Raw genomic sequence first — 26,527 nt, forward strand, 5'->3', positions numbered from 1 at the left:
ACTTGGCAGTCATATTCATGCAGATATGCACAAAAATATCTTCCATGGATTTGACTCGCAAAGGTGTTGATTCGAGACTGTGTGAGTCCAGGTCACTGCTGTGTCGTTTAGCACCATGGACAGAGTCAGCACACAAAAACTGCTCAATTATTCAACATCAAGCACTGCTATATACATATATATGTATATATATATATATATATATATATATATATATACACTGAATATATTAAAGTAAAACTGCTACAAAAGACAACTCTTTCAGTTATTATTAGTTATTAGTATTAAGACTTACGCCTTTTGTCTTCATATGGTGCCATTTGTTTTATTGTGTTTGATTGTATTTCTACAATGTAAACAAAACCAAGCCGCAAGGCCAACATTGCCCCCGGGCCACACTTTGGATACCTCTGACATAACAGTCAGCACGATGGCGGTCAAGTCTACATGTTGTAGTTCTATCGTGAACGTGACGTCACGCAGGTTGCCCCGCGTGCACCTGTCACCCACAGCCGGTGATGCTGCTTCCTCACTTCCGGTCGCCTCGTCCCAGCCAGCAGCCTGACAGTTTCATGCTCCTTAATGCTGCGTTCAGGTGCAGTTGGTACATCGCCAGTTCCCTCCCCGACGGACGGCGTCTGGAGCGATCCTTTGTTTCCCGCCGCCTTGCTCGTGTTGGTGATTATATCAGCGAGAGTGTTGGCGTGGATGCAGTCGTCGTGGGGTTCTTTTCATCAGCTCGGTTTTATTCCCCTTGCGGACGTGATGCTGACACCTGCGCGGACCAGCCCTCTGTAGGCGCGACAGCCTCGCGTAGGCAGAATTCCGAGGCGGGGTGCGCGCCGTGAAGGCGTCGGACGCGCGGCTCTCCTGTTGCTCAGAGGAGGCAGGGCCGGTGATTTTCCACTGGCGATCATATCTCCCTGGTCCCCCCTCGTTTGAGGAGACAAAGGTCAGAAAGAGGAGCTTATAAATAGGACAATTTGGAGGCTCGCCGCGCGGTCAAGTCTCACTCGTGGAAACAAGAGGACAAAGAGGACATTTTTATTTCGGGACAGAATCATTGAGAAATCACACCAGGACAGCAGGTAAAGCCTAGAAGTGCGCATCCTCATGCGCTCCCGCACGCTGATGGCTGATGCTCTGTTTGAATTGAAATGTGCGTAAAATGTGACACACTTTCATCCTATTCTTAAGATTCCTCTTCATCTTTCTGTCTTTGATGGTCCTTTGTCCCCCTTTTCGGGGGTCAACATCTTGACAGGCACTTCTTGTCACCTGCTAGATGATACCCTGATTGTTTTACGAGGAGAATGTTCATTTTATTTCACATATTTTAATAAGAAACGAGGGCGATTCCCGGTCCAAATTGTCCTCCTTTGTCTGCTTCAAATCGTCGTCAAAGTCACTTTTTTGTTTGTGTTGGTTTGAAGCGCTGGAAATGATTGAAAGCTTTCCTCGTCAGGTTCTCATGAACAGATGAATGATATAAAATGAAGCTTGAGAACATGCGCGCGCTTGAAACCATGAGATGCTCGACGTGGACGAGCCTCCGAGTCTCCGATCCTCTCTCTCGTATTCTCAGTCTCTCGTTCGGCACTTCTCATATCTCTCACAGTCTCATTGTCCCCCGGTCTCAAAACACGTATCACTTATTTCCCCTCGGTCTCTCAGCCTTTCTCTTCTTCTCATTCTTCATCTTTCACTCCTTCTCAAAGGCGGGCTGTACCTCATTTTTCTTCACTTGTCATATTCTCCCCCCAGGCTGAAAACATTTGCCGTTTATTGTGCCTTTTTGTTCTATTTCCCCTTGTCTCTCATGTTCCTCATAGTCTCATTGCCCCCCCCCCCCCGAAAACATTTACCATGCAGTTCCCCTCAGTGTCTCTCTTGTTCTCATTCTTCTTTCTGCACCCTCATTTGTCATAGTCTCATTGTTTCTCCAGTGTCATTGCCTTTTTGTTCTATTTCCCCTTGTCTCTCATGTTCCTCATAGTCTCATGGTTCCCCCGGTCTGAAAACATTTACCATTCAGTTCCCCTCATCCCCTCAGTGTCTCTCTTGTTCTCATTCTTCTTTCTTCACCCTCTCATTTGTCATAGTCTCATTGTTTCTCCAGTGTCATTGCCTTTTTGTTCTATTTCCCCTTGTCTCTCATGTTCCTCATAGTCTCATGGTTCCCCCGGTCTGAAAACATTTACCATTCAGTTTCCCTCATCCCCTCAGTGTCTTTCTTGTTCTTATTCTTCTTTCTTCACCCTTTCACTTGTCATAGTCTCATTGTTTCTCCAGTGTCGTTGTCTTTAAACCTTTCTCATTTCACTCTCACGCAGCAAAAAGGGCTGGCCAAATATAAGATAAAAAAAGTGATATTAGTTAAATTATCTGTGCGTGCAGAAAGTAAATTTCACTTGGTAAGAAACCCTAAATTAAGATTTCTACAGGTAGAAATAAGCAGGGTTGAAATACAAGATTATGTGAAACGTGAACACATATTTCTTTACCTTTTCTGTGCATTCAAGCACCAGAAAAACACTTAATATGAGCTAGCTAACAACGGACATCATCTATTTTGAAGCTTAAGCCCTCACAAAAAAAACGGCAATAGTGTTGCATTTACATAACTGACTTGTATATTAATCAAGCTACAGCCATATTATTTTTGTTGCAGCTAACACAGAAAACTATTTTTACCTAGCGAACTAACATGACGCACCGCTAACCGCTAGTCTCAGCGTCATTCACAGTGGATACATAGCTTTCAATTTCGCTACAAAGACTCGTTTGCCGTCAACTTTTTTTTTACCTGAGGACTGGAGCACATGTCTTGTGCTGGAAGACACAGCCATCCTAAGGATAGCGGACATGGTAAGTGTTGTCGCTGTTGTTGACGGAACTAGCACAAGATTTGGTAGTGTTTTAAATCTTCAAAATACGACAAGATACTGCAAGTATTCCATGTTATCATGAGTGTTCGTGTTAATCCATGATCACAGCATGGATATCGAACCATGCAACGTTGAGTGATGCATCCATGAGTGATGAGGGGAAATGAGAGCAATATATCGGCTGCATTTGATCATTTTTTAAATGTGTCAAAGGTGTGTCACATGATGCATCGATGTTGGTGGCCCACTTCCTCCACGCGGCCAACGTCTCCAACGTTCTGGCTGCCATTATGAAACAAAACGTTGCCTTACATAACAACGCCGGATGCCTTACAATGAGTAGGAAGACAGTGGTTGATGATACCTGAGCAACACAGAAGTCAGATTGTTTACACAGCAGGTGTGGTCTTGACTTGGCTGTCAATTTAGTAGATCACACATACGTAGGTTCACGTGAGTTCACATTAATATGCATCAGAACTCTTTAAACACATTTAACCAGATTAGAGTACATACTCATGTACTGCCTTCACTGTCACCGGAGATGGCGATGAGACGTCCATTAATGTCAAGTCGACTCCGTGTGGTTGCCGCTGCTGATCAATGTCCCCAAGGAACAACCTGGGCGCTAACTGGTGAGGCGAATGTGCGACATCACTTCAATGTGTGTGAGAGTGGTAACATGATGATGGATGCTGGTGGTAAAGGAGCAAGGTTGCGGTTACGACAATTGTGGTTAATTGGTTTCAGATCTGACAGTGTTAAGTGAATTTCTGCAATTAGGATTCTTTATACAGTGTATACAGTGGTGTGGAAGTGTTTGTTTTTAAATGAAACGTCTTATTAAAGGAGAAAAAATACAAACCCACATGGTCCTGTGTGAAAAAGGGATTGCCCCTGATGTTTAAACACAACATAACTGAGATTTATTGAGATCTATTAGTATAGGAAAGGTTATGACGCCATTTCTAAAGCTTTGGCACTCCAGCGAACCACGCAAATGGCAAAAACATGCCGCCGTGAACCTTCCCAGGAGTGGCCGGACCACCAAAATGACCCAAGAGAGCAGCGCTGATGTAAGACCAAAAGACAATGACACTGGAGAAACAATGAGACTATATGACAAATGAGAGGGTGAAGAAAGAAGAATGAGAACAAGAGAGACACTGAGTGGATGAGGGGAACTGAATGGTAAATGTTTTCAGACCGGGGGAAAAACGAGACTATGAGGAACATGAGAGACAAGGGGAAATAGAACAAAAAGGCAATGACACTAGAGAAACAATGAGACTATGACAAATGAGAGGGTGAAGAAAGAAGAATGAGAACAAGAGAGACACTGAGGGGTTTGGGGGGAACTGAATGGTAAATGTTTTCAGACTGGGGGAACAATGAGACTAAAAAAAAACCAAAACCTAAACTGTATTATGGAAAGCAGGAAGTGAACAAATGTAACAGTTACTGATTGTAAAAGTACCAGATGGAGGGGTAGGATTTAATAAGCTTTGCTTCTTCCTACTCCTTTTGGACATGTGGAACTGGGAACTGATTATGGGATGTAATTGGAATCTAATAATTGTAATCAAATTGTATTCAATTGTAATCAATTGTAATCTGATGCATGTTCAAATGAAATAAAACCATTACCGTTACCATTACCATTACCATTGATTAATATACAAGTCAGTTATATAAATGCAACAATATCGCCATTTTTTTTTTGTGAGGGCTTAAGCATCAAAATAGGTATTCCCATGATGTCCGTTGTTAGCTAGCTCATATTAACTGTTTTTCTTGCGCAAAAGACCCCACAACAACATCCAAAGAACTACAGGCCTCACTTGCCTCAGTTAAGATGAGGGTTCTCCCTGACTCCACCATAAGAAAGACACTGGGCAAAAACAACCTGCATGGCAGAGTTCCAAGATGAAAACCACTGCTGAACAAAAAGGCTTTGCCAAGATCCCCAAGCGCTTTGGAAAAATAGTCATTGGAAGGAGTGTATCCCATTACATCTGGTATAAAAATAGCATAGCATTTCAGAAAAAGAACATCATACCAAGAGTAAAATATGGAGGTGGTAGTGTGATGGTCTGGGGCTGAATTGATGTTTCAGGACCTGTGGACTTCCTGTGATAAACGCAACCACTGTACTTCTGTAAAAAATCCTGAGGCAGAATGTCCAGCCATCTGTTTATGACCACCAGCTGAAACCAACTTAGGCGATGATCCGATGATCCAAAACACACCAGCAAGTCCACCTCTGATTGGCCGACGAAAAACAAAATGAAGACTTTGGAGTGGCCTAGTTAAAGTCCTATTGAGCTGCTGTGGCATAACCTTAAAAAGGCGCTTCATATCTACAATATTTTTGTAGACAGAGCATAGAAAACATATTTGCGGCCTTCTAAATGCAGTTTTAACATGATTAGACCACTCTAGACATGAAGTAACACCCATGTAGTCACTTTTGCACTGCTAAAAATAGGGTAATAAGACATAAATAAAAGCGAACATAGACTCACACATTATGATTGACAGCGTACTTCCTGCGGTGGCTATTGTCTGATCAATGAAACGTTACCAACACCTCTGTTTGTTGTTAAGAAGAGACTCATGGTGCACTTCAATGGTTTTGTTAACAAGCAGAAAACAATGCAGTGAACATTCATACAGGAGCTACTGTCGGCCACAACTCATGCCAGTCACACTGATAACTATGCTAACACTTGGCTAAATGCCTTATATTTGTATTTTCATTAATTTAACAATTTTTACACTTGAAAAAGCTTAATTTAGGCCAAGAACACATAAAATGTGATTGACGGCTGTAGTCAACCACAAAACATTAATCCTGAAAAACTGTAAAAGCGTAAAATTTGAACCGTGAAGTGGCGAGGGACGACTTTACAGCTCATCTTTACCATTTTTAGAATGACATTATTACTTCAAGCTAGCCAGACCTCATATTAAGATAATAGAGAATCCTATTCAATTTGTTGATATGAAGATTTTGTTCCGTTTGCTGGCAGCCAAGTGGGGCAGTGCCTCACCACATCCAGCAGATGGAAGAACATTTTACACGACACACACCTTTTTTGGTGCCCCCACTGGACTAGAGCAGAAAGAAGAGTATTGCGTGACATTTTCTGTCAAAGCAAATATCCAAGACTTTTCCAGGCTAGTTGAGCCTTCGAGGAGGTCTAGTCCTAAGTTGAATTCACAGCAGGACTTCAGTTCTGTGTCTGTTGTTCCCTGCTGGGTTTCTAAGCTAAGTCGAGCATTATCTGGCATTATTGTTTGGCCTTGGCTGAGTGCTCTTGTTGTTTCCCTGTGAGGAGTTTAGACCATCGAGGAAAAGAAAACTTTCATTTCCAAAGCAAACGACCTGACTCTTAAGTGCAGTGACACGGTGTCGACCCAGAAGAGGAAGGCCACGCAATAAAAAAAAAACAAAAAACAACTGAGGACATCTTTCTACACGCCTGTGAATATCAGGGTCCCTCTCAGGGCTGTCCCATCTAGTCGTTTAGCATGTCTTTAATAAGCATACAGCAATCTATAGTAATCCCTCATTTATCCAGGTTAATTGGTTCCCTGAAATTGAATATTTTCATAGAACCTTCATAAGCTGTTGCAAACGTCTAAATATGAATATTTTATATATTATTATATATTTATATGTTTATATGTTTATATATTTATATGTGTATATTTTTATATTTTTATATTTTATAATTTTATTTTATATTTTTATATTTTTATATTTTTATATTTTTATATTTTTATATTTTTATATTTTATATTTTTATATTTTATATTTTTTATATTTTTTATATTTTTATTTTTATATATATTTCTTATATATTTATTCATATATTATATCTATATTAATATTTTACCTTGTAAATATGAAAAAACAAACCCTATCATCACCTCTACACGCCTATGACCTTATGTAGTACACATCATGAGGGTAAATACGGAAATTAAGAATTGATAGGGAGAGTTCCTTTTTTACTTCCTGTTCTGTACAGTACTTCCTGCAGTTGATATTGTCTCATCAATGTAACATTACTGACACATAGTGGACACTGTAGAATACTGCATTGCACAATTTGAAAGCATATCCTGAATGCCTTATATTTGTATTTTCATTTAGCGTTTAAAAACTAATTTGTTATGACTTTAGGTTGCTATTTACCCAAAATGGATGGTAAGTGTCCAGCACTGCACTGCAAGACAAAGTATGAGTACACAACTCTTCTCATGCAGGAGCGACTATTCTGGAGTCAAAAGTAATACTGATTGTTACATTGTTGTTACATTGTAATGGTAATGGTAATGGTTTTATTTCATTTGAACATGCATCAGATTACAATTGAGTGCATCCCATAATCAGTTCACAGTTCCACATGTCCAAAAGGAGTAGGAAGAAGCAAAGCTTATTAAATCCTACCCCCCCCCATCTGGTACTTTTACAATCAGTAACTGTTACATTTGTTCACTTCCTGCTTTCCATAACACAATTTAATTTTTTTTATTTTTATTTTTAATTTTTTGTCCCGTACCGAAGTAGGAGGTGATATGAGCATCCAATGCCATAATGGGTACCATAGTAAGTGTCAATATAGTGATATATATAGCACATCATGACTGGTTCAAGACTCTTCATCCTTGTATTTAGCAAACATCAACTGCTTGTATTGTTTCTTGAATTGGCTCATCGTTGTGCATTGTTTGTGGGTCTTACTCAATCCACCCCATAGTTTGATTCCACATACTGAAATGCTATGGCTTTTTAACGTAGTCCTAGCATAGAAGTGTTTCAAATGTACTTCTTCCCTGAGATCATATTTCTCCTCTCTTGTAGAGAAGTATTGGATGACATTTTTAGCTAATTGGTTATTTTTAGCCTTATGCATTATTTTAGCTGTTTGAAGATGAACTATATCAGCAAGTTGAAGTATTTGTGATTTTAGAAATAAGGAGTTAGTATGTTCTCTGTAGGCGGCATTATGAATTATCCTTACTGACCTTTTTTGCAGTACATTTAGCGAGTGAAAATTGCTTTTATAGTTATTAGCCCATATTTCCACACAATAAGTAAGATATGGTAGAACCAGAGAGCAATAAAGAGTGTGGAGTGATTTCTGATTGAATTGTTAATGTTAAAATGACCTTTTATTTGTGAGACACTAAACAGTACTCATGACTGATAAGGACTCGAAAATGTCAAACCTGTGACTTCAGACTTCATTTGATCCGTCTTGTCATGACTTGAGACTTGACTTGCACGTCTTCACTTGACACTTCAGATTAAAGGCTTCACACTTGCTCCCACATCTGCTGTCCACCCGGTCAACACATTGCAATGCACCAAGCCGCACCCCTTCAAGGACCCTGCATCAGTGGTTGGTAGCCCAACATAGAGTACCAGAAAGTGTTTGGGATTGGTTTGACCTGTTCTGCTTGGTGGAAAAGAGGCTTTATTGGAGCAGCGGTGAACACGGTCATGCTTGTGTTAGCACCTGACTGGACTGAGGTCACTATGGACTTTCTGGGCAGGAAGTCATTAGGTCTCAAGGTCTCGTTTTTGTTGATGAAGCAGTGACAATGCTTTTTTTTGACTCATCAATGAACTTGTAATTAAAAGACAACACAGAGGAAGGAGGAGGACAAGGAGGAGGAGGCAAAATAGAACAGAGGATGATGATGATGATTGTATAGTCGCTCAGCCCAGTGGAACTAAACACGGTCTTAAAATAGTGAAGTGTCTTATATAAGGGCTTTATATGTGTGTGTGTGTGTGTGTGTGTGTGCACTGACTGAACTCACTGAATGTAAGCTCAGAGCACACACACACACACACACACTTCATGTGTTTTCTCACGGTGGTCGTGTCTCCGTGGAGGTCGTTTGGGGGTCAGCGGTTTCGGAATGTAGGCAACCGTTACTGTACAATGGCTTAAATACTAAACATGCTTTACAAACACTAAAATTAAGCACAAATTCCCTCCATTTGAGTCCCTGATGGAGTAAAGCATTCTGGGAAATGATGTATTTAAGCATAACTTGAAAGTTACAATGCATCAAATGTAACATAAAATGTATTTCACTGTGACAAAACAGATAATCAGTGAAATTCTTGAAAAATTTCCACCAGCTTTCAAAGATGCTTTAAAGTTAATCAAGTTCCTGTTATGATTCCTTCTTTATGTCAGCGTCCGGCCGCCACAAACATAATGGAGTTTGAACCATTGTTTGAACCTAACACACACACATGCACACACACACTCACAAGCACACACACACACACACACACTTTGGTTATCAATTAACCAACAAGGAAGCAGGTCATAGGTGTGTGAGATCATTAACTTGTCTGAGGGAACATGAGACACATTAGATGTCTTGATGGTCTGTAACAGGGGTGTCCACAGTGTGGCCCAGGGGCCAATTTGTAGCTGCTTTTTTATTAAAAAAAAGAAAAAATGCAAATATTTTACATAATAATAATACCACTACTACTACTACTATATCTACTACTACTACTTCTCATAATAACAAAATAATAATAATAATAATAATTATTATTATTATATTATATTATATTATATTATATTATATTATATTATATTATATTATATTATATTATATTATATTATATTATATTATATTATATTATATTATATCATATCATATCATATCATATCATATCATATCATATCATATCATATCATACTATACTATACTATACTATACTATATTATATTATATTATATTATATTATATTATATTATATTATATTATTATATTATATTATATTATATTATATTATATTATATTATATTATATTATATTATATTATATTATATTATATTATATTATATTATATTATTATATTATATTATATTATATTATATTATATTATATTATATTATATTATATTATATTATATTATATTATATTATATTATATTATATTATATTATATTATATTATATTATATTATATTATATTATATTATATTATATTATATTATATACATAAAATAATGTAAAATACATACATTAAATAATAATTATAAATAAAGGGTGTTATAAATAAAACATCATGTAATTATTATTACTATAATTGTTTATTTATTTATTTTACATGTTTTTACTGGAATGAAAACGGGAAAAAGTCACAATTTTATGAGAATGTCAGAATATTAATTATTTTATTTATTATTTTATATTTTTATGAAAAAATGTAATTTTAGTGATGTAAAGTTGAAAGGTTAAAGAAAAAAGACACAAAATGAAGAGAAACAAACCCCACAACAAATAAAGTTGCGTGAAAAGCTACTGTGTCGTTATGTTTTAAAATCAAAATATGAGGGGAATAAAGTCAGAAGAAAGTGGAATTAGTAAGGAAATTTTACAAAATGAACAGCAGAAAAAATGTGATTGTGAATTGTAAATGTAATTTTACAAGAATAAACTCTTTATATTATGAGGGAAATTTGTTTTAGTGCCTAGAGTTGAAACATTAAAGACACAATACACTACTTTTTAAAAGTTATCATTTAATGAGAAACAAAAAAACAACATCTTTTCAAATTTTATTTTATAATATTACCAGAATGAAGTAAAAATGGGTAAAAAACATAATGAAATACAAATATCGAATATTATTCATATACACATCCAAGTGGCCCATCCTTTAATTTTTTTACTATGCGGCCCTCAATGGAAAAACGTGAATATAGCCCCCCAACACAGATCCCACACATACACTATGAAAGTCGAAACGAAGCTCCAAGCTACGGTCATAAAGACTCGTGTTTACATGCAAAGAAGAAGCAGCAGAAGAACATCCAGTGTCAGTTGGAATTAGTCAAGAAGATAAGCGAGCACGGCTCTCACTGTCCTCCGGTAAGATATGTCCGCTTATCACATCTCTGTTGTCTTAAACATGTCCTCGTAGGAAAGGACAGCACAAACACGAAGGCAGCGACCTCCTCCGTCTTATTAACTGATATAAGAGAAGATATTGACGTTGACGTCTCCTAAAAAGATATATTTAGGGGCCAGAGAGGGATTGAACTGTTGTCCAAAAATAGCTCAAACTTCACTTTGTTTGGTGTTTAAAGCCAAAGAAATGACAGAAGCGATCCAGAGGCCATTTACGCCCTGCAGCGTGTTTTTGTTTGTCTAAAAATACAAGTAAACAAAAAAACAAGAATAAATAAAAGGCTGAAATGTTGATACTAAAAGGTACTGTATGCCGTTGTGAACTTTGGACAAGTTTAACATTTCCGACTGCCAGCTTTGGATAGCAATTGGCAATACTCGTGTGCTAGGCTCAATCCCAATTCCACCAATTCCATCTTAGCCCTTAGAGTTGTTTTGTTACAAATGTCATTCATTCGTTCATTCATTTACAATACACCCTGGACTGGTGGCGAGCCAATCACAGGGCACATATAGACAAACAACCATTCACACTCACATTCATACCTATGGACAATTTGGAGTCGCTAATTAACCTAGCATGTTTTTGGAATGTGGGAGGAAACCGGAGTACCCGGAGAAAACCCACGCATTCACAGGGAGAACATGCAAACTCCACACAGAGATGTCTTTAAAAAAATATATATTTTTAAATATTTCAAATTTATGCAACTAAAATGACATTATTTTTCCCCATAATAGCATGTTTTTTTTATTATAAAATTGTTACCTTTTTGGTCAGAATAGAATTTTTTTCTCAATAATTAATTATTTAAAAGTCAAATTTTCCAACTATTTCATCACTTTTCTTGTAATTTTTTTCTTTCAATGTTACAACTTTGTTCCCATCATATTTGGATCTAATTCCCATCATATTATGAGTTACACCCTGGACTGGTGGCCAGCCAATCACAGGGCACATATAGACAAACAACCATTCACACTCACATTCATACCTATGGACAATTGGCAAGGATGGCCAAGGATGGAATTGAACCCTGGTCTCTTAGATGTGCGGTCTGCGTGCTAACCACTCGATCACCGTGCAGCCCTACAAATGTCATAGTTTGTAAAAATGAGAGCCTTTTATTCCAACAAAAGCGTTCTAAGGTAGGCTGTGTAACATGGGAATAATGTAGTAACAATGTGTAATATACTACAATAATGTAGTATATGAACAATTTCATGATCTCATCTGCTTATATGTCAAGGATGAAGGATGATGATGTAATGAGTATCAAGGGGTGTCCCATTTCATAATGGCTTCTTTCCCTTGGCCCTTCTTGGTTTCAAGGGCTAGGGGAAGGGTTAAGGACTTGGATTTGGCCTTATTCTTGGCATTTCCTTTGTGTGTTCCTTTGACTCTTCTTGTATTGCGGACACCTCGTCATCAACTCCCCACACGCAATATTTCAACATATCACATGTTACACTTACACATGTCACTGATTGGCATATTATATGCCGTTTCCAAACTTTGTCAATTCCATCGACATGTCTCCCTACTATGTGTGTGTGTGTGTGTGTCTGGTATGGAGGGTGGTTGTTTTTCCTTTTAATTGTGGTAATTGTTTTTAATTCTGTAAAGCACTTTGTGTTGCATGTCTTTGCAGGAAAAGTGCTCTACAAATAAAGTTGATTTGATTTAACATCTATTAATAATACAAGCAGGAGACCAGGGTTCAATTCCATCCTCGGTCATCCTCGGCAATTGTCCATAGGTATGAATGTGAGTGTGAATGGTTGTTTGTCTATATGTGCCCTGTGATTGGCTGGCCACCAGTCCAGGGTGTAACTCATAATATGATGGGAATAAGATCCAAATATGATGGGAATAAAGTTGTAATATTGAAAGAAAAAAAATTACAAGAAAAGTGATGAAATAGTTGGAAAATTTGACTTTTAAATAATTAATTATAGAGACAAAATGTCTATTCTGACCAAAATGGTAACAATTTTATAATATAAAAAACATACTATTATGGGAAAAAATAATGTCATTTTAGTCGCATGAATTTGAAATATTAAAAAAAAACATTTTTTTAAAGACATCTCTGTGTGGAGTTTGCATGTTCTCCCCGTGCATGCGTGGGTTTTCTCCGGGTACTCCGGTTTCCTCCCACATTCCAAAAACATGCTAGGTTAATTGGCCACTCCAAATTGTCCATAGGTATGAATGTGAGTGTGAATGGTTGTTTGTCTATATGTGCCCTGTGATTGGCTGGCGACCAGTCCAGGGTGTACCCCGCCTCTCGCCCGAAGACAGCTGGGATTGAAAGTCGGGAAGCGCTGATGTTTTGTGGTTAGCCAGTGTATCGCTTTTCCTTTCATGTTGACGTGGTTGGGTTAGTACAGCTGGTCAGCAATGAAAATGAGATTCGTCATCTGTCTCTTGTCATCAGAAATGGCTCAGAAAGAGAAGCTCCAATGCCTGAAGGACTTCCACAAGGACACGCTGAAGCCGTCCCCTGGTAAGAGCCCCGGCACGCGGCCTGAAGACGAAGCAGAGGGCAAACACCCCCAGAGGGAGAAGTGGGCCAGCAAGCTGGACTTTGTTCTGTCCGTGGCTGGTGGATTTGTTGGTTTAGGGAACGTGTGGCGTTTCCCGTACCTCTGCTACAAGAATGGTGGAGGTAAGACTTCTTTTACGGACATAAGTCATGGGACAGTGAAGCTCCGTCAGAGAAGAGAACAAATGAAATTGAGGATTACTTTTTTTTCCAGGTGCATTCCTCATCCCCTACTTCATTTTCCTGTTTGGTGGCGGCCTTCCAGTCTTCTTCCTGGAGGTCGCCCTGGGCCAGTTCACTTCGGAGGGCGGCATCACTTGCTGGGAGAAGCTGTGCCCCATCTTCACCGGTATGGTGACACACTTCTAAGCACATCTGCTACATGTTGCTTTCCAAATATCAAAGTGATGCATCTCAGCTTTGTGATGAAGGTGAAAACGTCTATTATTAGAACAGACCTTGCTGTTTTGTTTTCCAAGTTTTTGCAGTTGGGTTTGTTTTTAATATTTTAAGTAATCTTAGTAAATTTCATTTTTATAATATTTGTAAATTAAAAAATATATATTTTTATAAATTTTCTTCCATATTTTAATTCCCTCAATATTAACTTATAACATTTTCCACAACCAAATTTTCCATAAATGTAAACTTTCTCATTCATTCATTTTCTATCGCTTTTCCTCACGAGTGTTGCGGGCGTGCTGGAGCCTATCCCAGCTGTCTTTGGGTGAGAGGCGGGGTACACCCTGGACTGGTGGCCAGCCAATCACAGGGCACATATAGACAAACAACCATTCACACTCACATTCATACCTACCCGGAGAAAACCCACACATGCACGGGGAGAACATGCAAACTCCACACAGAGATGGCCGAGGGTGGAATTGAACCCTGGTCTCCTAGCTGTGAGGGCTGCGCGCTAACCACAAGACCACCGTGCCGCCGTAAACTTTCTCTCGTTTTTCATATTACCACTGTTACCACTGCCGGCAGTCGGTTTGGGCATTGATTCTGATTCTGGTTCTGGTTCTGGGTAGATGAATGAAGGATGGATGGATGATGGATGGATGGATAGATGGATAGATGGATAGATGGATAGATGGATAGATGGATAGATGGATAGATGAATAGATGGATAGATGGATAGATGGATGATGGGTGGATGGATGATGGATGGATAAATGAATTAATGATGGATGGGTGATGGATGGATAGATGAATGAAGGATAGATGGATGGATGATGGATAGATGGGTGATGGATGAGGATGGATGGGTGATGGATGGAGGAAGGATGGGTGATGGATGGATGAAGGATGGATGGACGATGGATGGGTGATGGATAGACAATTGATGTATGGATGGATGATGGGTTGATGGATGTATGGATGTATGATGATGGATGATGGATGGATAAATGAACAAAGGGTGGATGAATGATGGATGGGTAGATGAATGAAGGATGGATGGATGATGGATGGATGATATGAATATGAATGATTTGGAATGTCACAAATAGTTCCCAACCCGAATCGTGAGTCATGTTAATGTGAGCCACAGCCATACAGCCATAGAATAAACACAGTATGTTCAATTGTGCTAATTCCAATCAGCACAAAGTTCCAATTGTCAACTTGTGATGGGAAAACTTTCAGAAGGCGGGGGGTACACCCTGGACTGGTTTCCAGCCAATCGCAGGGCACATATAGACAAACGACCATTCACACTCACATTCATACCTATGGACAATTGGAGTGACCAATTAGACAAGAATCAAGTTTATTTGTGGTTCTCTATGTAAATGTAATTTACTGACAGATATGCAAATACCAATGATGATGTCATGTGGTGCCTTCCAGGCCAGCCAGTCGCTACTTTTCAGCTTTTGCTTTTTGAACACAAGCCAATGACTGTACACCAAGTCCCTTTGTCTGGAATTGAAACATCAAATCAATTGAATGCATACCAGCATCAAGGTCTCATGTTGCTCAAGTTGTTCTTATCATTGCTACATTCCTGCATACGGGGATGTTGTGTGGGAAGCAGTGCACTAATATTAACCCTTCAAGCACCAAGTCACCAAAAAGACTCTCAATTCAACAGTAGCGAACATTTCTAGAAGACACAAGCGTGTCCTTATTTTGTGGCAGGAACACAAAGTGTCGACTGCATCAGGCTTAGCATCTGTCTGTCTAACTTCCTTGAAAGCAAGACCATCGTTTTCAGCAGGCTTTTAATATCGTTTTTTTCCACTGTCGCATCGGCGACCATATATATTAGCAATGCAATAAGGTTGCTCTTCCTTTCATGAGGAACGCAGCTATAGCGCAGCAGACATTGCATGGATGATGGATGATGGATGATGGATGATGGATGATGGATAGATGGATAGATGGATAGATGGATAGATGGATAGATGGATAGATGGATAGATGGATAGATGGATAGATGGACGATGGACGATGGACGATGGACAATGGATGATGGATGATGGATGATGGATGATGGATGATGGACGATGGACGATGGACGATGGACGATGGACGATGGACGATGGACGATGGACGATGGACGATGGACGATGGACGATGGACGATGGATGATGGATGATGGATGATGGATGATGGATGATGGATGATGGGTGATGGATAGACAATTGATGGGTGGATGGGTGATGGGTGGATGGATGACGGATTGATTGATGGATGGATGGATGATGATGGATGGATGATGATGGATAGATGAATGAAGGATGGATGAATGATGGATGGGTAGATGAATGACGGATGGATGGATGATGGATGGATAGATGGATGATGGCTAGATGGATGATGGATAGATACATGAATGAAGGATGGATGAATGATGGATGGGTATTGGATGATGGATGATGGATGGATGGATGGATAGATATGTGATGGATGGAGGATGGATGGATGATGGATGGATGATGCGTGGATGGATGATGGATGGATAGATAAATGAAGGATGGATGTATGGATAGATATGTGATGGATGGAGGATGGATGGGTGATGGATGGATGATTGATGAATGGATGGATAGATGGATGATTGATGGATGGATGGATGATTGATGGATGGATGATGGATGGATGATGGGTGGATGGATGATGGGTGGATGGATGAATGAAGGATGGAGTATGGATGGATGTATGGATGTATGGATAGATGAAAGAAGGATAGATGGATGATGAATAATGGATGAGTGATGGATGGAGAGATGAATGAAGGATGGGTGGATGATGGATGGATAGATGAATGAAGGATGGATAGATAATGGATGGATAGATCAATGAAGGATGGATGATGGATGGATAGATAAATGAAGGATGGATAGATGATGGATGGATAGATGAATGAAGGATGGATGGAGGATGGATGATGGATGGATGGAGGATGGATGATGGATGGATGATGGATGGATGATGGATGGATGATGGATGGATGATGGATGGATGGATGGATGAACGAAGGATGTACAGGCCAACCTTGGGTTGTACTGAAGCTGCCTTAATTAATAATCTATCATTTTCAAGCTCCAACCTTTTGAAATGTCAAAACCAAAAAACAGTCAAAGGCCCCAGTGTTCCCAGTCACTCTTTCACCTGAATCGTCCTTCACTTTGACCTTGTTCCCCGCCAGGCAAGTTAATGTTGCACCTGGCCATCACCTGCCGAGCAGCACCGGGCTGCCGTGACTAACTGATCTCCAGTCAGAGGGTTGACGCTGTTGCCAGGCAACGCTTTGGCCTTCCCTGATTCCGACTGAATCACTTCCTCCCAGAAATGTTTTCGATTTTATTTTGTTCCTCTTCACCCTCTTGCCTCGTGTGTCTCGTCATTTGCCCCCCCCCAAACACTGAATTGGGTTAATATATTCACCGCCTACGTCTGCTCTGGGAACGTTGGAGCTGCTCTTTAATATTCATGACGCCTATAATTGCTCTCTACAATATTCATGACAGCCAGCATTCGGCCTCGGGCTGTTTCATCATCATGACGCTTGTTTTAGTCCTTTGATTTGAATCCGCCTGCCTTTCTCCTCACACACACAAACAGTTCAACACACTTACACCCCAACACGCAATGCACAGAGTGTCCTGGATCACAGGTTTCCAGGGCAACAGCGCAGCAACGCATCAGCGAGAGAGATGGAGCGGGGCGAAGAAAAGAGGCAGCGAGCACTCTGGGATTTGGAGCAGACAGAAACGATTCTTATACAGTTGAACCTCGTTTTTTGGTTTTATTAATTGCTTCCAAAAACCAAGCGGGAAATACAATGCCTCTGAATGGTCCATAGGTATGAATGTGAGTGTGAATGGTTGTTTGTTTATATGTGCCCTGTGATTGGCTGGCCTCCAGTCCAGGGTGTACCCCGCCTCTCACCCAAGGTCAGCTGGGATAGGCTCCAGCATCAAGTACACGTTCTGCTCTTTTTTTCTTCTTGTAAATGTTATTCTCATAATATTATGACTTTATTAGAACTCTTTCCCCAAACAAATTTTCACACTAGTCACAATTTTATTTTATTTTTTATTGCCATATTTATAAAATAACTTTTGGCTTTGATAATTCAACTCCATAATAATTGAAATGTAGACTAAAATTACATTATTTTCTTTCATAATATTACGAGTTTATTTCTATAAAACTGTGACTTTTTCCTTGTTATAATATGACTTTTGTCCTCTTAATATTTTAATTTGCTTCTCATAAAATTTTCCATTTCAACTGTTTTTGTTTTTTAAAATTTTCCAACTATTTCAACTTTCTTCTTGTATTTTGTTTCTCATAATATTTTTTTTGACTTTATTCCTGTAATGTTATAAATTCCCCCTCAATGCCGTTTTCCAAAAATTACAACTTAATTTTGTTTTGTTTGTTTCTCGTGATAGTATGTCTTTAAAAAATTCTTTCATTCATTCATTTTCTACCGCTTATCCTCACAAGGGTTGCTGGAGCCTATCCCAGCTGCGAGAGGAGGCGGGGTACACCCTGGACTGGTGGCCAGCCAATCACAGGGCACATATAGACAAACAACCATTCACACTCACATTCATACCTATGGACAATTTGGAGTGGCCAATTAACCTAGCATGTTTTTGGAATGTGGGAGGAAACCGGAGTACCCGGAGAAAACCCACGCATGCACGGGGAGAACATGCAAACTCCACACAGAGATGTCTGTAAAAAAATGATTTTTTTAAAAATATTTCAAATTTATGTGACTAAAATGACATTATTTTTTCCCCTTAATAGTATGGTTTTTTTATTATGAAATTGTTACCTTTTTGGTCAGAATATAATTTTTTTCTCTATAATTAATTATTTAAAAGTCAAATTTTCCAACTATTTCATCACTTTTCTTGTAATTTTTTTTTCTTTCAATATTACAACTTTATTCCCATCGTATTTGGATCTTATTCCCATCATATTATGAGTTTCAACTTTATACTCATAAAATTAGTGTTTTTCCTCATAATTATTCTCATGCAATTGCATTACGTAATACAACTAGTTTTTGCGGGGCTGCACGGCAGTCATGTGATTAGCGTGCAGACCTCACAGCTAGGAGACCTGGGTTCAATTCCGTCCTCGGCCATCTCTGTGTGGAGTTTGCATGTTCTCCCCGTGCATGCGTGGGTTTTCTCCGGGTACTCCGGTTTCCTCCCACATTCCAAAAACATGCTAGGTTAATTGGCGACTCCAAATTGTCCATAGGTATGAATGTGAGTGTGAATGGTTGTTTGTCTATATGTGCCCTGTGATTGGCTGGCCACCAGTCCAGGGTGTACCCGGCCTCTCACCCAAAGACAGCTGGGATAGGCTCCAGCACCCCCACGACCCTCGTGAGGATGAGCGGTAGAAAATGAATGAATGAACTTGTTTTTGCTGAACTTTTTTTACTCTGTTCTATAACTTTAGATTTAAACATTTTTGCTGTTTCATTTTTGATTATTTTTTTTTGTTAAATGACATATTTTACAGAATGTGCAGCAGACCAAACAAAAGGTCCACAGCCGTGGACCACACTTTGGACACCGCTGCCATAAATTGGGTGTGAATATGAGTAGCTAGTGGTGGCAAATACATGCTAGGATATTATATCAAGTTCATGTATGAAAAGGAATGAGAAGAACCAGAAGTCTTTAAACCCAAAACATGAAGCCTGTTTAGTAAGTGCTATGATCTATGAAAGAAAAAAACACTCATTACTCACAACACCACCAAACGATATTAATTTATGCAACATAAACGGCATCCATATGCATGATAGAACAGGTCATCTGAGGTCGAGTGTGTGTGGGAGAGGGTGGGGATGTGGGCGGAGGGGGCGGCGGGAAGTGACATCATGGAGGAGGGCAAGTCTGTTTGTTTGATCAGCATCAGGCTGTGTGATCCCAGCCATGTTCATAAGTGCGGAACGTTGGCAGCTGCTAATGAGAGGCACACACACACACACACACGCGCACACACACACACACACTCGACACAGAAAGTGAAGTCAATGTCATGCAGACACTTCATAAAATCATAAACACACACACACGTGCACATACGTACGTGCACAGATAGCACAAAGGACCTTGAAGGACATTCTTTTGGACTGGTGGCCTTGGCTGTGTACTCGCTAAGAACACACACACACACACACACACGGATCCTCGCTAAATGAGACTAGACGCAGCTAAACATCTATTATTGGTTTGCAACATTTTATGAAAATATTCCATAAACACATCCTGTGTCAAAATATGAAGTGCGTGCTTGTCTGATGCTGATGCTGCTTTGCAGGCATCGGCTACGCCTCCATTGTGATCGTGTCCCTGCTGAATATTTACTACATCGTCATCCTGGCCTGGGGCCTCTACTACCTGTTCCAGGTGAGGGTGTTTGCTCTGGGTCCTCTCTCGCTAGATTTGCATGTATGATTCATATTTATTTGTGTGCTTTCAGTGTTTCCAGCCTGAGCTGCCGTGGGCCAAGTGCAACCAGCCCTGGAACACTGAGAGTTGCATCGAGGACACGTACCGCAAGAACAAAAGCCTTCGGCTCCCTCTTAATCCCTCCAATTTAACCTCCCCTGTCACCGAGTTCTGGGAGTACGTATCGTATATATACACACTCATTTATATAGTATAGCAACATTCACCAATAAGAACCCAGACCTACTTGTGTTGAAAAGAAAATGATGGCGGATAGCCCACAAACCAAGTGGAACATTAAATATGGCATATCCCGTTCTCTATTTTATGGACAATAAACTGCTTCAGATTATAAATTGGTATAACTTACCTGTTTAGTAAATGTTCTAAATGTTCTAGAAGACACTTCAAATATGTGACATGATGCCTGCCGTGGCGTGTAGAATCATATATTTTAGCAGCCAACTTCCTTTTAGTTCATCTCCAAGTTAGACATAATTTGAGTCCTCATGAAACAACACTTTGATTGGTTGGCGACCAGTCCCAAGTCCCAAGTGGCACAGATAATGGATGGATGGATGGACACGTCTCAATCCACCTGTTATAGTTATGCACAATACCTACAGACATATAGTTTCATCATACACATAGTTTTAATATCATCAGAGCCCTCTAGATATAAAATAACACCCCTATAGTCACCTTTATACTCCTATTGCCCAAATATAGTAGAAAAAATACAACATAGAAGACATACTACCATATCTTACTTATTGTGTGGAAATATGGGCTAATAACTATAAAAGCAATCTTCACTCGCTAAATGTACTGCAAAAAAGGTCAGTAAGGATAATTCATAATGCCGCCTACAGAGAACATACTAACTCCTTTTTTTCTAAAATCACAAATACTTCAACTTGCTGATATAGTTCATCTTCAAACAGCTAAAATAATGCATAAGGCCAAAAATAAGCAATTAGCTAAAAATGTCATCCAATACTTCTCTACAAGAGAGAAGAAATATGATCTCAGGGAAGAAGTACATTTGAAACACTTCTATGCTAGGACTACGTTATGCTAGCCATAGCATTTCAGTATGTGGAATCAAACTATGGAATGGATTGAGTAAGGAAATCAAACAATGCACAACGATGAGCCAATTCAAGAAACAATACAAGCAGTTGATGTTTGCTAAATACAAGGATGAAGAGTCTTGAACCAGTCATGATGTGCTATATATATCACTATATTGACACTTACTATGGTACCCATTATGGCATTGGATGGTCACATGGACAAAATATTAAAAAAGTAAAATAAAAAACAACCTCAAACTGTATTATGGAAAGCAGGAAGTGAACAAATGTAACAGTTACTGATTGTAAAAGTACCAGATGGAGGGGTAGGATTTAATAAGCTTTGCTTCTTCCTACTCCTTTTGGACATGTGGAACTGTGAACTGATTATGGGATGCACTCAATTGTAATCTGATGCATGTTCAAATGAAATAAACCATTAGCATTAGCATTAGCATTAGCATTAGCATTAGCATTAGCATTAGCATTAGCATTAGCATTAGCATTACCATTACCATTACCATTACCATTACCATTACCATTACCATTACCATTACCATTACCATAATATACACTCACATGTTTGCATTGAGTGTTCTTTGTTTTTGTCTGAAAAGTATTTAATGCACACAAAAATGCCGCTTTTGGTTTGTGTTTTTGGTTGTACCATGCCTGACGCACTAACACCAGCCTTGTCCCCCACAGACACAAAGTGTTGGGCATTTCCAGCGGCATCGAGGAGATTGGCCCCATCAAGTGGGACCTGGCACTGTGCTTGCTGCTGGTCTGGGTCATCTGCTTCTTTTGCATCTGGAAGGGCGTCAAGTCTACTGGAAAGGTCACTCGTCTTCCCTCATTCTTTATTTTGTATCAGTTGAACCAGAGAAGAAGCTAAAGAAACAGCAGTATGAACAGAGTAATGCTCCGCTGGGTCCTAATTAATGAATCAATGAACTGGAGTTGTGTTACTAATGGAAACCCTCAGAGAACTATTGTTTCTATTAAGCAGTTTCTCCAGGGACAAGTGTTAAACACGACAATTTAGTTCAGGGGTGTTCACACGTTTTTACAGCAAGGGCCACATGGTGAAAAATGAAAGGATGCAACTTTGCCATTTTGATATTTTGTAAAGGAACACATTAAATATGCTAAGTTCTCTAGATTTCAACAAAAAGTGCATCTCTGCTACTCGAATCTCCTACATTCATTTTGTTCTCATAATATTTATATATTTTTTCTTTTGCATTATCACTTCTTGTGATATTTTAACTTTATTCCAATAATATTATAACTATATCCAAATTTTATCGCCAAATTGTCCCCAAATTACAAAACTTATTTATTTTGTTTTTACATTTTTTTTACATAAATATTTCTTGTGAAATAATCTATGTAAATTTTTCTTTTGCATGTTATCACTTCCTGTGATATTTTAACTTTATTCCAATAATATTATAACTATATCCAATTTTATCACCAAATTTTCCCAAAATTACAAAAATTATTTATTTTATTTTTTCATTTTTTCTCATAACATTGTGAATTAATAAAAATATTTTATTTGTTAACATTCAACTTTATGCTACTTAATGTATTTTTCCTCATATTCTTATGTAATTTTTTTCTCGTTTTAGTCTTTTTTTCCCCCCAATTTTTGCTATCACCCTCCCAAATATTTCTCGTGAAATAATCTATGTAATTTTTTCTTTTGCATGTTATCACTTCCTGTGATATTTTAACTTTATTCCAATAAGATTATAACTATATCCAAATTTTATCGCCAAATTTTCCCCAAATTACAAAACTTACTTATTTTGTTTTAAAAAAAATTTCTCATAACATTGTGAATTAAGAAAAATATATTATTTGTTAATATTCAACTTTATGCTACTTAATGTATTTTTCCTTATATTCTTATGTAATCTTTTTTCAAATTTTCTCGTCAAATTTATGAATAAATAAATTATCGGCATGTCGGCATTGTGGACACCCCAGCTTTGTATTTTTCCAATATTTTAAAGTCCCCCCCCTTGAGGCGCGAGGCCTGTTTGATTGGTCCATGGTTGCTCTGTGTTGAAAAGCAGCAGCAACCATTCTCATTTTAACATCAAGTTTGCTGTTCTGTCTTCATGTCCTCCAGGTGGTCTACATCACGGCCACCTTCCCCTTTGTAATGCTCATTGTCCTCCTGATCCGTGGCGTGACCCTGCCTGGAGCCAGCGAGGGCATCAAGTTCTACCTGTACCCCGACCTGGCTCGCCTGAAGGACCCGGAGGTATGTGTCATGAGTGACCGCCAACAACATTAACTCCAAACATGTACTGTGCTGCAAGACATGCTGGGCAGCTTGTTGCTGGCAGTGCTTCCGTCTTCCCAGCATGCTTTGCAACACTTAAAAGTTAAAAAGTTGTGCTAGTGTTATGTGTTTAGACGCAATCCTGGCCTTTGTAGAGTTTTGGAAGAGAAAAGGCTCTTCCCGAAAGTGTTCCCGCTAATGGAGAACATTGTCTTGGATAGAATTTTGATGGATACAAATATTGTGGGTTTGGGGTCCACCCCCATCAGCAGTCCTCAGCCTCTGTGTCCCCCTACCCGACAGGTGTGGATTGACGCAGGCACCCAGATCTTCTTCTCCTACGCCATCTGTTTGGGCGCCATGACGTCCTTGGGGAGTTACAACAAGTACAAATACAACTGCTACAGGTGAGGCCTCCGTGTCTGGGGGGGCAGGGGTGGGGCTTGCGGGTTGGGGCGGGCGGGCGTAAGGGTAGAAGAGGGTGGATGAAGGGATCCTTGTGTGTTCATTAACAACTCCTCCTCATGACATATGTGTGATATAGGGACTGTTTGCTGCTGGGAGCCCTCAACAGTGGTACCAGTTTTGTGTCTGGCTTCGCAATATTTTCCGTCCTGGGCTTCATGGCACAAGAGCAAGGGGTGGACATTGCTGATGTGGCAGAGTCAGGTACGAGGGGTTCTGAAAAAGGTGGCAGTGATGGTGGGCGCTGCCTCCTGGTGCAATAAAATCAAATCAAAACAAAACAAAACAGCAGATTCCAAAGAAAAACAGCAACGACAATCAGCCCCGACATTTTGGACCCAAATTGTTGAGCACAAATGACGGCATCAGCTTTACGGACGCTTGGGCAATCAAACACTCCATGACGAGAGCAGAACATGAGACCACCAAGACGTTAGACCAGGGACTCTTGGAGGACCAAAAGCCACAAACATCAGATGGGGGAACGTATATAGGACCTGTGCCAGGGACACGATAAGCATATTTCTTTCCCTTGAGCCTGGCAGACTGCGGTCGCCGCTGTTGTTGTTGTTTCCTGTCAGCTTGTCACGTTGGCCTTCGTGCAGATAAAGTCAAACGTCAATTGGGGGGAGGGGGGGGTGATAACACTTTTAAGGCCTCTTTTGTGCTGCTGGAATGTTGCATTGACTGCTAGGTGTCTCTGATCAGTGCGTTGTGTGTGAAGACCACTTTAAGGTCAAACTATGTTTTGGATTGCATTTGCACACAGATTGATCATTTATTAAGTTGACTTTGATGCTTATCCTTTGAACACCAATACGGGGGGCTGCCGGGTCGGGTCTCTGTTGCTCAATATCAATAAACCACGCAAGTCCACGCCAAAAAAAAAGCTAAACGGAAATGACTGTAGCAAAACAGAAGACAACTTAAAAGCACAAGCCATTAAAAACAAGCCAGACCAGCAAATGTTACCAGTTAAAAACGCTTTAAAGGCATTTTAAAGTATAATTCCTCTACTTCACTTGGAAACCAAGATCATCCATGTAGGCCATGAACAGAAAAACTGGATTTATTTCGGATGTCGTTTTCAAACTAAACGTCCCAGAGTTTAAAATGTAAAAGTTGCATCCTACCAGATTCCAGACAGAAACATCTTGTCAATGGCCTTGTTTCCATGGATACCAATGACCATCCACCACCTTATCTGCTGTATTATCACCTGATATCGTCATGAAAATGACATGTCGGGTCATATCAGTGTCAGGAATAAAGTGCTGGATAATTTAGGATATCGGTAAACCGTAATCCGATATCAAGTCTATTATAACTTAATTTTTTTATTTAATTTTTATGGAAAACAAGCTGCAGAAAACGCTCCACATGTTGATCTCCATGGAAACACAGCCAGCATCAAAATGCTTGTTATTGTTAATGCAGTATAATATCTATATGCACATGGCAGGAATTGGATTTTTGAAGTGATTTGAGGCTGCAGCCTTCCCTGGTCGGGGTCAGATACGTGGATTTAGGACAGGGGTGTCCAAACTTTTTCCACCCAGGGCCACATAGTAAAAAATGAAAGGATCCAAGGACTGCTTTGATATTTTATATAGTATTTCCAGGAAAAAACTGCATTTCAGTTTTGTGATATAGATAAAGAAGACTATTATTAGTGTGAACTTATAACTTTCTTCTTGTAACATTATAGATTTTTTTGTAACCTACTAAAAATCACATCATTTGTTTAGCATATCATGTTTTTTTTCAATGTTTCATCTTTTTGCTACTACAAGGACATTATTTTTTCTCATAATATTAAGTTATTCTCGTAAAAAAATGAAATATATATTTTTTTCTCCTAATATTTTGACTTTATTCTTGTATAAACTGCCGATTTTCAAATATTTTCTTCTTATTATTGTTCTAAAATGTGCCGCAGGCCAAAGAAATAAGAGCTATGGGCCTTAGTGGCCCCACTTTGGACACCCCTGCTTTAGGGGAACCTGAAGTGGACGTTACTGCTGTGTAGGACATTATTTTTCCTCATAATATTAAGTTATTCTCATAAAAAAATCTCCTAATATTTTGACTTTATTTTTGTATAAACTGCAGATTTTTCAAATATTTTCTTCTTATTATTGTTCTAAAATGTGCCGCAGGCCAAAGAAATAAGAGCCACGGGCCTTAATGGCTCCCTTTTGGACACCCTTGCTTTAGGGGAACCTGAAGTAGACGTTATTGCTGTGTAGGACATTATTTTTCCTCATAATATTAAGTTATTTTTGTAAAAAAATTAAATATCTATTTTTTTCTCCTAATATTTTGACTTTATTCTTGTATAAACTGCCG

General features: G+C 39.2%; 1 protein-coding gene across 1 annotated transcript in view; it reads left to right on the top strand.

Moving 5' to 3' along the window:
* Window positions 1-630: 630 nt before the first annotated feature.
* Window positions 631-26,527, top strand: part of LOC131105954 (sodium- and chloride-dependent taurine transporter-like) — a 38,049-nt gene continuing 12,152 nt past the window's right edge. Inside the window, exons 1-9 of the mRNA XM_058054521.2 lie at window positions 631-1,088; window positions 13,290-13,520; window positions 13,612-13,746; window positions 20,211-20,299; window positions 20,373-20,518; window positions 22,123-22,255; window positions 23,558-23,692; window positions 24,017-24,120; window positions 24,258-24,382. Of these exons, the coding sequence (XP_057910504.1) occupies window positions 13,292-13,520; window positions 13,612-13,746; window positions 20,211-20,299; window positions 20,373-20,518; window positions 22,123-22,255; window positions 23,558-23,692; window positions 24,017-24,120; window positions 24,258-24,382 (1,096 nt within the window). The 5' untranslated portion in view covers window positions 631-1,088; window positions 13,290-13,291. The remainder of the gene's footprint in view (window positions 1,089-13,289; window positions 13,521-13,611; window positions 13,747-20,210; window positions 20,300-20,372; window positions 20,519-22,122; window positions 22,256-23,557; window positions 23,693-24,016; window positions 24,121-24,257; window positions 24,383-26,527) is intronic.

This window comes from Doryrhamphus excisus, linkage group LG18 (genome assembly GCF_037039965.1).
Source record: "Doryrhamphus excisus strain RoL-2023G ecotype Guam linkage group LG18, RoL_Dexc_Guam_v1.1, whole genome shotgun sequence".
In the NCBI taxonomy this organism is placed as follows: Eukaryota; Metazoa; Chordata; class Actinopteri; order Syngnathiformes; family Syngnathidae; genus Doryrhamphus; species Doryrhamphus excisus.